Source organism: Chiloscyllium plagiosum, chromosome 15 (assembly GCF_004010195.1).
Source record: "Chiloscyllium plagiosum isolate BGI_BamShark_2017 chromosome 15, ASM401019v2, whole genome shotgun sequence".
Taxonomy (NCBI): Eukaryota; Metazoa; Chordata; class Chondrichthyes; order Orectolobiformes; family Hemiscylliidae; genus Chiloscyllium; species Chiloscyllium plagiosum.
In genome coordinates this window covers 38794097-38807371 of record NC_057724.1, presented here as the reverse complement: position 1 = coordinate 38807371, position 13275 = coordinate 38794097, and the positions used below count along the sequence as shown (strand labels likewise).

At 39.3% G+C, this 13275-nt stretch overlaps 1 protein-coding gene and 1 long non-coding RNA gene across 2 annotated transcripts in view; one reads left to right on the top strand and one right to left on the bottom strand.

Moving 5' to 3' along the window:
- cenpi (centromere protein I) overlaps positions 1–11647 on the top strand; it is a 121072-nt gene extending 109425 nt beyond the window's left edge. The window contains exons 18-20 of the mRNA XM_043704738.1: positions 4713–4946; positions 5969–6007; positions 10050–11647. Of these exons, the coding sequence (XP_043560673.1) occupies positions 4713–4946; positions 5969–6007; positions 10050–10157 (381 nt within the window). The 3' untranslated portion in view covers positions 10158–11647. The remainder of the gene's footprint in view (positions 1–4712; positions 4947–5968; positions 6008–10049) is intronic.
- Positions 3052–13275, bottom strand: part of LOC122557246 — a 14970-nt gene continuing 4746 nt past the window's right edge. Inside the window, exon 3 of the long non-coding RNA XR_006313776.1 lies at positions 3052–3358. This is a non-coding gene — a long non-coding RNA (uncharacterized LOC122557246). The remainder of the gene's footprint in view (positions 3359–13275) is intronic.

Sequence of the window (13275 nt, the reverse complement as noted above, 5' to 3'; positions counted from 1 at the left end):
CCGGGACCTTCCCCTGCAACCGCAGGAGGTGCAGGACTTGCGCCCACACCTCCCCTCTCACCTCCCTCCAAGGCCCCAAAGGAAACTTCCATATCCGCCACAGATTCACCTGTACCTCCACACATATCATCTATTGCGTCCTTTGCACCCGATGTGGCCTCCTCTATATTGGGGAGACAGGCCGGCTACTTGCGGAGCGTTTCAGAGAACACCTCTGGGACACCCGGACCAACCAACCCAACCACCCTGCGGCTCAACATTTCAATTCCCCCTCCCGCTCCACCAAGGATATGCAGGTCTTTGGATTCCTCCATCGTCAGACCACAGCGAAACGATGGTTGGAGGAAGAACGCCTCATCTTCCGGTTAGGAACCCTCCAACCACAAGGGATGAACTCGGGTTTCACCAGTTTCCTCATTTCCCCTCTCCCCAGCCTGTCTCAGTCAAATCCATCAAATTCAGCACCGCCTTCCTAACCTGCAATCTTCTTCCCGACCTCTCCGCCCCCACCCCAGTCTGACCTATCACCCTCACTTTGACCTCTTTCCACCTATCACATTTCCGACGCCCCTCCCCCAAGTCCCTCCTTCCTACCTTTTATCTTAACCTGCTGGACAAACTTTCCTCATTCCTGAAGAAGGGCTTATGCCCGAAACGTCGATTCTCCTGTTCCCTGGATGCTGCCTGACCTGCTGCGCTTTTCCAGCAACACATTTCCTGCTCTTTCCTGTTCATGGACTTGTCCAAATATCTCAACCATTGCAATTGTGCTCACATCTGCCACTTGCTCAGGAAATTCATTCCACATGCAAACCACCCTCTGGAAAAAAAAAAAGTGCCTCTTGTGACTTTTTTAAAATCTGTCTCCTCTCACCACAAAAATGTGTTCCCTTGTCTTTAAGTTTCCCATCATCTGGAAAAAACACCTACTATTAACCCCTCATGATTTCATAAACTTCATCTCTATATTCCAGTGAGAAAAGTCCCTACCTATTGAGCCTTTCTTGATAACTCAACACTTCCATACCTGACAACATCCTGGTAAATCTCTTCTGACCCCTCTCCAGTTTAATGATATCCTTCCTATAAATGGGTGACCAGAACTGGTCACTGTATTCCAGAAGAGATGTCACCATTGTCCTGTACATATTCAACATTACTTCCCAGCTCCTGTACTCAAAGGACTGAGCAATGAAGGCAAGTGTGCTAAATTGATAAGAACCCGGAGTTATTTTCTTCCTTCTAAGGACAGTCTGTTTCTTGGAACTCCGGTTTAAAATACATATGGCTATTAAGATATATTGATTAATATCAATTTTTAAACTGCCTCTATTCACTACTGGTTGTTTATTTTTCAGTTACAATGTAACTAGTGCTTTAATGAATTATGTGTTGCTAACTGCTACTGAATTCTGGTTTATCAGTGCTTTTCAGATTACAATGTGATTATGTGGCAACACAAATAGGCTTCATTCAAAGACTATGTATTAATATGGAAAAATTGTCTCTTTCCCTTGTTCGACTAGCATATTACATATATTTGTAAAAGGTTGTCTAATATCACAATGGGTATTACTGCTATTTTGATACTTTTAGCTTCAAACTGAAGAATAATATTTACCTCTCTCCCAAAAGAGAATTTATAAGCCCTTCGCATGAGAACCTATCTTAGAGAAAAAGCATACTATAAATAATGAGTTGCAAGTCCTTGGCCTCTCCCAGTGATGGAAATTTTAAAATAAATGTTCCTTTTTCTAAATTTTTTATTGTTTTGCTTTTGTTTTGTTTGCCTAATTGATACTTTAAACTTTGGGAATTTTTATTCGGTATGCTTAATTCCAAGACATCACAATTGACATCTGATCTTGTTTGGTTGCCAATTTGTCCAATTAGACTTTGCAATTTCTCCATTTCATGGAGCCCTATAGCATTATAAAAGGCCCTTTGGCCCAAACTGGTCCATGCTGACCAAAATGTCCGCCCACACTAACCCCATTTCCCTGACTTGGCCCGTATCCTTCTAAATCGTTGCTCTCCATATATTTTCTAAAATGCCTTTTAAATGTTGTTAATGTATCCACCTCATCCACTTGCATTGGCAACTCATTCCATATGCGATTCACCTTCTGTGTGGAAAGAAAAAGTTGCCCCTAAGGTTTCCTTTTATTCTTTCCCCTCTCACCTTAAACTGATGCCCTCTAGTCCTCAATTCCCAACCTTGGGAAAAAGGCTGAGTGCATTCACCCTATCCTTACCTCTCGACTTTGTATATATGTGAGATATCCTGGACTCTGGCACTTTGGAGGCAACACACCATCCTGGATTTCCGTTTGCAGCCACAGAATCTCTAATCAGACCCCCTTACTATTTCAGTTTTGGAAGTGACTGCATCTTTTTCTGAGTCTGCCCTTTGACTAACTGCAATGGGACTACTATTTTCCCAATAAGATTACCTATACAAATCAATACTCTATCCATTCTGCCATTTCCAATCCTATGTAATTAAAAGCCCCAGAAGCCTGACTACTTCAGATTTTGAAATATGCAATTGATTTATGAAAATGTTTTCAAATTCACAGCTTCCGTTGATTCCACACAAAAAAAATTATCCTTGTGCAAAATACAGGTCCAAAAATGAAAGCTGCTCCCCATGACTCAGTAAAATATAGCAAAATCTGTTTCAACAGGAATACAACTTAATTTTCATAAGGTGGATCCTACTGAGAAATATCAAATTGTAGAGGCATTATTTCAGCCATTTACACATTTATTTAACTTCGAGTATCCCCACTATTTGGCAACTTTTGAAGGGCAAAGAAACACTTCTGTTTTGATTAGACCTGATAACTAACTTTAATCAAATTATCTACTTTCCCAAGCGAGTAATGCCAAAAAATGTTCAAAACTGCTTTTCCTTCCATAGGTGAAGCAACCCTTTTAGACCCATCAGTAATGTTTCCTTTTTGTTGCGCATGTGCACAGCAGCTCCAATATGACACAAAAAGCACTCTGATGCGATTTCAGCATTGACTGTCAGTTTCAGAAGTCACTGCTGTACACAGATCTTTGAGATCTACACAGAATTAAAAAAAAAGGAATGCTGCCCAACAAGGGACAATATATTTGTGCATATTCATTCATTAGATAGTAGAGCCAGCTCTATCTAATGAGTGAATATGCACAGAAACAATATTGCACTTCTCTATCCACCTCAAATTCTCTGCAGCTTTGTAAATTTTTCCTGTTTGGCACCTTTTTATTATTCTTTGATTTGTTTGTAGCCACTAATACTTGCCTGTCACAATGGCTTCTGATCTGGACCATCACTGTTGATTTCCCTTCCCCATTAAAGGGATTCCTATTAAATAGAGATGGAGAGAAATTAGTTTTCTTAAAGAGTTGAGAACCTGTGGAATTCAAGACCCCAGAATGTGGCAGATGCTGGGACATTGTGTAAATTTAAGGAGGAGATTGATGGATTGTTAAATTAGGAGTAGGTTAAAGGGTTATGTACAGCATTTCCTTCTGGCCACAGGAGAGTTTCCAGAGTACGAGAGGACAGCTAATGTATTGTTCATGACATTTAAGAAGTATTTAAATGTGCATTTATGAGGCCAAGGTATACAAAGCTGTTGGCCAAGTGCTGAAAAATGGGATTAGAAACTTAGATAGTTGTTTGTGATCAGTGCACACACAATAGATCGAAGGATGCTTTTCTGTGGTGTATATCTCTGACTCAAATTGTTGCATAATACAATTCTCCTGTTATGAAGTACAAATAGCAGTAACACTCAACACCTCGTGCTAAAGATAGAAAAAAATGTTCACTAATTTAGACTACTTTACTGATTAAATAAGTGAGGAGAAAGTGAGGTCTGCAGATGCTGGAGATCAGAGCTGAAAATGTGTTGCTGGGGATTCGTGAGGAAGGGTTTATGCCCGAAACGTCGATTCTCCTGTTCCCTGGATGCTGCCTGACCTGATTAAATAAGTCACAGTGGTTGTTATTGTAGTCAGTAATTATATGCTACTGAAATGCTTTTATAAATAAAGGGGATGGAAGCTTTCTGGCTGAAAACTATCCCCTTGGCTCCTATTCAAAACTATGTTCACAGTTTCACCATTTGCAACATTCTCGAAAGCACATCCCTGTGAATGGCGTGACTTTACTGCAATTGAATGTTGCTAAGCTATATATCTTTCAAACTTCAGTATCTGCAGCTTTGTGTCACCAAAATAGTAGAAATATTCAACAGCCAGCAAGAATTTTATGTTAATATTTCAAATTTTCAACATGCATAGTTTTTGATTTTGTATTAATATTTACATTTTGAGTTCAGCAAAATATTTGGCCCAACAATTTTTAATTATCATCCCATTAGTTGTTTTCCATTTAAAGCCATTATCTGACTTAACTTTTACAGGCGTTTCATGTATTTAATGTTTAAAGAAGTCCAGACATTTTTTTACAAGCGGAATGTTCCATTTGTAAGTATTTACTGAACAGAATGACCTTCAACTTGCATGGACAGATCACGTTCATTCAAGTACCAGCTTACCTATTTTAATTATAGGATGCAGCATTTTCTATACTTTTGATTTATCTGTACAATTTTATGAAAAATAATTCAAAACGTTTATGAAATTGGATCTGGTTAAAGAATTTGATAAATTGCAGCATTCCAAATATACCTATTCCTAATGTTTTTCAGGTACAAATAGGTTTGAAGGTGAATAGGAAAACATTTCAGCAGTATAATGCATTTATGAAAACTGCCGTCAGCTGCTTGTGGACATCAAGAAACTTTGAGCAAGACATTCATCCTATGGGTATTGGAATTGAATATAATCTGCTCGCACAGACCAAGGTTCCAGACTCCCTGAGCAGTTTTACTCTTGTTAAGCATCCAGCGCTCATGGGACATGCCATAAATTTTACTCAAAAGGTAAGCAGGGGTTAAGATTAAGACCCAAGTGCAAAGATTACGATAATGGTACATTAATGAATTGTTTTGTGCCAGCTAGTTTTTTTTTCTGTTTCTGCTTGTGGAACCTTGTTCTTGTTTGGGAATATCATTGTTAAAAAATAAAATTACACAGTTATCATAACCATTCATTCAGATCTGTGATGATCTGAAATTGGGCCTGTGCCTATGAATTTTAGGAGTTGACATGCTACTTTCTCATATTTCATATTTTGATATGCTTGCCTGCCTATTGACCAAAAGCAAATTCCTTTAATATTGATGTAAGTGACTAGTTCCTCAAGAGCAAGGGGGGGCAGCTGATAATGTAGGTACATACTACACCCTGTGCAAATTTGACTAATCATTATAATATCAAAAAAAATTATATACGAATTATTGTTTGGTCATGCAAAGCTTGAGTATTTTCACCTTGTGCTCTTCAGGACAAAGACAGTTCATAAGCAATACCAAATTTAAGGGTGGAAATAAAAATCTTGTGTTCGAAGAGAATGTTGATTAGTTGGCAAGTGAACATTGATGAGTAGAGGTATCCCGTGAAGAATGTAGCTAAGTTTTAATCCAGTCAGTTTGTTCATTTCTCAGGGCAAATTTAATAGCTAAGGTTGATTTTAATGATATGCATTTGTTTGTAAATTTTGTCTGGTTATCATATGACATGAGTTTGCTGTATATTGTAATTTGATGGTTCCACAGGAGCAGAGTTTAAACTGCAATTTAAATGTGTCTCTGATTATATCTTACAGAGAAATTGTGCATACAAATCATAATTTCAGTCATTTTTTTAAACCCATGGTTGAATCATTATCTGTTGAATGTTTGTTGTGCCTGATTTTTCATGAAACCATGCTGATTCCATATGTTGGTTAACATGCCCCCCTGCAAAGCGATTATGATTTTTTACAACTAGACATTAAGGCAGTGAATGAAACTTTGAAACCAGATACAATTTTAACATAATAGTCCCAATTTTTTTTTTGCAGGGATGGCCCAATGGAAAGAAACGATTACATGCAATACAGGTATGCTAAACATATATATTTCCAAGGATATAGATGAGGGTGTGCAACTTGAACAATTTGTCTGTCTCGTGCATAAAAATGTTATGATCTGTGACATTTTGATATAATTCGGCAGTTGTATTCAACATTTCTATTTTGAAATTCCTCATGTTTGCTCTTCCCTCTTCATATTTTCATCTCTCCTCTTTGGAAATTTAGAACAGTGGGAATAGAGGTTAAGGCAGTTGAATGATTTTCCTGTAGAATGTAGGAGGTAAAGTCATCCCTTATGTCCCTGCTGACTTCATCTGTGGGAAGTGCACCCAACTCCAGTTCCTCTGAAACCGCGTTAGGGAACTGGAGCTGGATGTACCTCAGTTCATTTGGGAAGCTGAGGGGGTAATTGTGAGGAGTTATAGGGAGGTAGTCACACCTCAGGTACAGGAAAAAGGTAGATGGGTGACAGGCAGACAGTGCAGGGATCCCCTGTGGCCATTCCCCTCAATAACAAGTATACCGTTTTGGATACTGTTGTGGGGTGGTGGTGGGGGGGGGGTGGAATGACTTACTAGGGGTACAGGTGTCTGGCACAGAGTCGGTCCTTGTTGCTCAGAAGTGAAGTGGGGGGAGGAGCACAGTATTAATCATTGGGGCGTTCATAGTTAGGGGTTAGATAGGAGATTCGTTGGGAACGAGAGAGACTCACGGTTGGTGTGTTACCTCCCAGGAGCCAGGGTTCATAATGTCTTGGAATCCTTAATGGGGAACAGCTCCAAGTCGTGGTCTGTATAGGCACCAACGACATAGGTAAGAAAAGGGATTTGGATTTAAGGCAAATATTTAAGGACCTAGGGTGGAAGCTGAGAGTAGAACAAACAGAGTTGTTATCTCTGGTTTGTTACCTGTGCTATGTGCTAGTGAGGCTTTTGAAAGTTCTTAGCTAATACTGTTAAAATTGGCCTTTCTCCAATTTAAAACTTCAACTTTTAGATCTGGTCTATCCTTTTCCATCACTATTTTAAAACTAATAGAATTGTGGTCGCTGGCCCCAAAGTGCTCCCCCACTGACACCTCAGTCGCCTGTCCTGCTTTATTTCCCAAGAGTAGATCAGGTTTTGCACCTTCTCTCGTGGGTACATCCACGTACTGAATTAGAAAATTTTCTTGTACACACTTAACAAATTCCTCTTCATCTAAACTCTTAACACTATGGCAGTCCCAGTCTATGTATGGAAAGTTAAAATCCCCTACCATAACCACCCTATTATTCTTACAGATAACTGAGATCTCTTTACAAACTTGTTTCTCAATTTCCCTCTGACTATTCATGTGTCTATAATACAATCCCAATAAGGTGCTCATCCCTTTCTTATTTCTCAGTTCCACCCAAATACCTTTCCTGGATGTATTTCTGGAATATCCTCCCTCAGTACAGCTGTAATGCTATCTCTTGTCAAAAACACCACTCCCCCTCCCTTTCTGTCCTTCCTGTCTCATTTGTATCCTGGAACATTAAGCTGCCAGTCCTGTCCATCCCTGAGCCATGTTTCTGTAATTGCTATGATATCGCAGTCCCATGTTCCTAATCACACCCTGAGTTCATCTGCCTTCTCTGTTGGCCCCTTGCATCAAAATAAATGCAGTTTAATTTATCAGTCCTACCTTGTTCTCTGCTTTGTCCCTGCCTGCCCTGACTGTTTCACTCACTTCTGTTTTCAACTGTACCAGTCTCAGATTGATCTCTTTCCTCACTATCCCCCTGGGTCCCACCCCCCATTTTACTAGTTTAAATCCTCCCGATCAGCTCTCGCAAATCTCCCTGTCAGTGTATTAGTCCCCTTCCAATTTAGGTGCAATCTGTCCTTCACTTCTATCCCAAAAGAGATTCCAAATATCCAAAAATGTGAATTCTTCTCCCATACACTAGCTCCTCAGCCATGCATTCATCTGCTCTGTCCTCTTATTCATGCCCTCATTAGCTCGTAGCACCGGGACTAATCCAGATATTACTACTCTTGAGGACCTCCTTTTTAACTTTCTGCCTAACTCTCTCTAATCTCCCTTCAGAATCTCAACCTTGTGCCTTCCTGTGTCATTGGTTCCAATGTGGACAATGACCTCCTGCTGGCCCCTCTCCTCCTTGAGAACATTCTGCACCTTTTCTGAGACGTACTTGATCCTGGCACCAGGGAAGCAATACACCATTCTGATTTTTCGCTGCTGGCCACAGAAATGTCTGTCTGTACCTCTAACTAGAGACTCCCCTAACACAATCAAGTTTTGTTTTGGAACTTGACGCACCCCTCATTGCGTTAGAGTTAGTCTCAATACCAGAAACTTCGCTGTTCGCGCTACGTTCCCCTGAGAATCCATCCACCCTACTTTTTCCAAAACAGCATACATGTTTGAAAAGAGGATAGCCACAGAAGACTCCTACATTACCTGCCTACTTCTCTTACCTTTCCTAGAGTTCACCCATCTGTGTGACTGTATCTGCGACTTTTCTCCCTTCCTTTAATTGCCATCCATCACATCCCCTTGCTCTTGTAAATTCCTCATTGCCTCCACCTGTCTCTCCAGCTGATTCATTTGATCTGATAGGATTCGCAACCAACAGCATTTATTGCAGATATAATCCTCAGTAACCCGTAAACTCTCCCTAAACTCCCACATCCAACAAGAAGAGCAAATCGCTCTACTCAAGGCCATTTTTGCTTCTTTCAAGCTATAGACCCAGAAAATAATACTGTCTTATTCCTCTACAAAACACTGCTCCAGGCTAACTTAAGACTTATGGCTTATATTTTTAAGTTTAATCAAGAGACCTATCTCAATATAACATATAATCAAGAAAGAACCCATTCTACTCACTACTGCAGACTTACTGTAAGGCCATATTTAAAATATTTCCTTATCTTGTTACTGTGCTGGGCGGCATGGTGGCACAGTGGTTAGCACTGCTGCCTCACAGCGCCTGAGACCCGGGTTCAATTCCTGCCTCAGGCGACTGACTGTGGAGTTTGCACATTCTCCCCGTGTCTGCGTGGGTTTCCTCCGGGTGCTCCAGTTTCCTCCCACAATCCAAAGATATGCAGGTCAGGTGAATTGGCCATGCTAAATTGCCCGTAGTGTTAGGCAATGGGTAAATGTAGGGGTACGGGTGGGTTGCGCTTCGGCGGGTCGGTGTGGACTTATTGGACCGAAGGGCCTGTTTCCACACTATAATGTAATCTAATCTAATCTAGTCTCCCAAACAAGGTCCTCCAAGATTAGTTGTGAATTTCACTGTTTGTTAATTTTCCCAGATGCACTCCGATGTCCAGCGATACATGAATTTAAACGGCAAAGGCAGTAACTGCGCAGGTTCATCGCTGTGTCAGTTATCAGTGTGGGTTTCTCTCTCTCTCTCTCTCTCTCTCCTGCACTGACCTCACCATGTGCTTTCTTTGCTTGTTCCTCTCCCTTTTAAAAGAGCTGTTGTTATGACTTTTTTTCTCCAAAGTTCCAAAACAATGCAAAAGCATATAAAACAGTAATTGCTGCTCCTGGAATTTGAGGGAATGAATCCCTTTCCTCGTCATTCTTCCAAATTGTTCATCTCTAATTCTTGCTCCTACTGTCAATCCTGCATGTTATTTCTCTCTCTTTCTCACTCACTCACTCTCTCACACACACACATTCCATTCCTTTCCTCAGTGTCTTTTGTGTGGCTTTTTCTTTCTAATACTGCAGTCTTAATTATGGTTATAACAAATACTGTTGATGCTGCGCTAAGCATTTCAGCATTTTGTGTTTTTGTTTAATATTGTAATCTTTTTTGTCTCCAGGACCTATTTCAATATGGCTGGAACTTAGTTAATTGATCTTTGAAATCTATAAATGATGTGTACTTAGGTTTTGCATTTAACCATTTTGACTTTTAATATCTATGTATCTATAACAAATATCTTAGAAAATGGCAGAACCTTAAAATGAAATGTTACTCTGACATGTGATTTCTCCAGTAGCACTTGTATTCTGTGAATTCTCTTTTAACTATTTGTTTTTTCTTGTTTTTGGCTAGGGAAAGATATGGAACTGGTATGTCAAGTACTTATACAACCAAGGACTTGATGGACTTAAACATTTCCTTGAATCTTGCATCCACACAGTGTCCACTTCAGAACATTAAACTACAAGCTATGGCACTACTGAACTGTACTATTGAATATTTTAAGAGATTCCACAGCATCTATCTGCTTTTATTAAATACACAAGATGCCCAGCTGCTTCCTGCATAATTGTCTGCACAATAAGTGGAGGATTGATATTAAATGAAGAGGAACTGGTACATTTGTTGATCCAAACACACATCATAGCTGACCTTGCAGGTTTGCTGTACTGTCCAGGAATCTGCAGAGCACAATGTATAAATAGTAAAATGTAGTGTTGCATTGAATTATACTTTTAATGATCCAAGATATCGGAGAAGGATGGCACAAATCACCAGATTTTGTGGAACTTTTCATGCTACACATTATTTTATTGAAATATATGTTATGTAAAGTACATAAAGTGAACACTGACAGGCAGAGCATGAAGTGGTTGGGAATGGCATTGGACAATTACTGTGAGATGGTTTTAACATTTTGCAAAATTGTGTTTATAAATAATTTAATTGCTCACTTATCAGTAAAATGTTAGCTTTGCTTTTCGTTGTTCTTCATTTGTTAGCACTATATTGTTTTCCTCGAGCAAGGTGAACCATTTGTAAGATTTTTCTGAAATGATCTCTGTCTATCATAAACATTTGGAATGTACAACTGTACTTTGTTGATGTCCCAGTACGTGGACAAAGTATCTTGCCAAGCATTTTGCTTTTTGAAATGTAGTTAAGTTGGTAAATGAATTGATTTGACTAAGTTGTTATTACAGTACTTACAATTTAATATTGCTATGATTGATTTTTTTAAGTGTCTTTTCAAAACTAAAATCAGAATTGTGAAATGTCACTTACTGATGCATCAGGTATTTGTAGGACAAAGAAAGAAATTACATTTTTATAGTGATGCCTAAAATTTCAGTTATAGATGGCATTTCCTTCCCAAAGTGTTATAGATTCAAGATAAATTTCTTTCTAATAATGACTGTTCAAAGTAATATTTGAAATGGAACCTGACAGCTGAAAGAAATTGGCTTGCAACCATGCAGAACTTAAAACAAAGTATAAGGAGTGCTATTTATTATTTAAAGAATACCTTGCAATTTATTTTTCCTCCAGTTCCAAACATGGTAAATGTAGAATGTATATACAACTGTTTATCGAAACTTAAACCTAAAGGATTTTTGTAGGATTGTCTTGTTCACTGATGTTAATGCCACTGCTCCAGAGGTTTCAGCAGTTTTCATTTTGCTGGTTGCCTTTGTATTTATGCCACTGGTGTTATTTGCCTGATCTGAAGTGTTTGTCCATGATGGGCAATGGAAAATAGTATTGATATTGGAAAGCAACTGGCTTAAGAGGAGGAAATTAAGTCGTTATTTTCTTCTCAAGTTATCTGAACTGCACGTAAAGGGGTGTCACCGATTTACAAATATCTGATGTATGAATGCTTGTACTGATATATGTGATCCTACATGGACATATAATTTTAAAGATCTTACAAACAAACATTTCCTGTACTTACGAATGGCTCCTTTATTTTATCGTGCATTGTGTTCTGACTTTGTGTACAAATTGACTTATGAATGGACACGTTTGCAGTGACATGGATATCAATTGGGTTAATTTGACCAACCTGCACATTATACTGTAGACCAATTTCAGAAGGTGTTGGAAGCATGCTCACTGAATATTTTTCAGGAAGAATGGAATGATTCTTGGTTTTTTTTTAAATCATTTATATATCTTAACCAGAAAAGGAAGAAAAATATTTTCCATTGAAGAGATTCAGATTGATTCTGAATCGGATTGATTCTTGTTAAACGAGGGATTTGAAGGTTATCTGGGATAGATTGGAATGTGAAATTTGGAACACTGGTCAACCACGATCTTATTAAATTATGGAGAAAGCTCATGGGCCCAACTGATCCACTACTCTTATTTGTGTGTTCATACATCTTCAGAGCTGCTTCTGTGAATTAAAAGTTAACAGAATGAGTTGTAACAAAGGAGCTATGCACTGGGAGTAATCCAGATATTACTACCCTTGAGGACATCCTTTTAAATTTCTGCCTAACTCTCTGTAATCTCCCTTCAGAATCTCAACCTTTTCCCTTCCAAATGTTGCTGGTTCCAATGTGGACAATGATCTCTTGCTGGCCCCTCTCCCCTGTAAGAACATTCTGCACTCTCTCTGAGACATCCTTAATCCTGGCACCAGGGAAACAACACACCATTCTGCTTTTTCTCTGCTGGCCACAGAAACGTCTGTCTCCACCTCTGACTACAGAATCCTCTAACACAACTGATCTCTTGGAAGCCGACATACCACTCGTTGCATTAGAGCCAGTCTCAATACCAGAAACTTGGCTGTTCGTGCTACGTTCCTCTGAGAATCCATCACCCCCTACATTTTCCAAAACAGCATACCTGTTTGAAATGAGTATATCTACAAAAGACTCCTGCATTAGCTGCCTACCTCTCTTACCCTTCCTGGAGTTAACCCATCTATGTGACTGTATCTGAGACTTCCCCCCTTCCTATAACTGCCATCCATCATATACTGTTGCTGTTGCAAATTCCTCATCGCTTCTATCTGTCTCTCCAACCAATCCACTATATCTGATAAGATTCACACCCAACAGCATTTTATGGCAGATATAACCTCTCTTTAAACTCCCACATCTGACAAGAAGTACATATCACTGCAAAAGCCATTTTTGCTCCTTCACAATCTACAGACCCAGAAAATAACACTGTCTTATTCCTCTACAAACACTGCCCCAGGTTAAATTAATAGCTATGGCTTATATTTTAAGTTTAATCAAGAGACTTATCTTCAAAAACATATAATCAAGAAAGAATCCACTATACTCACTACTGCAGCCTTTCTCTTGGACAGACTTAAAACAACAATTAACTTATCTGATTCTGTACTGTGAAGTTCGCCCAACAGCTCCTCCAAGATTAGTTGTGAATTTCACTGTTGTTAATTTTCCCAGATTCACTCTGATGTCCAGTGATACACTAATTCAAAGAGCAAAGGCAGTAACTGTGCAGATTTTCTCTCTCTCTCTCTCTCTCTCTCTCTCTCTCCCTCCTGCACTGTCCTCAGGACAAAAGGGTAACTAGGGAGAGAATAGGGCCC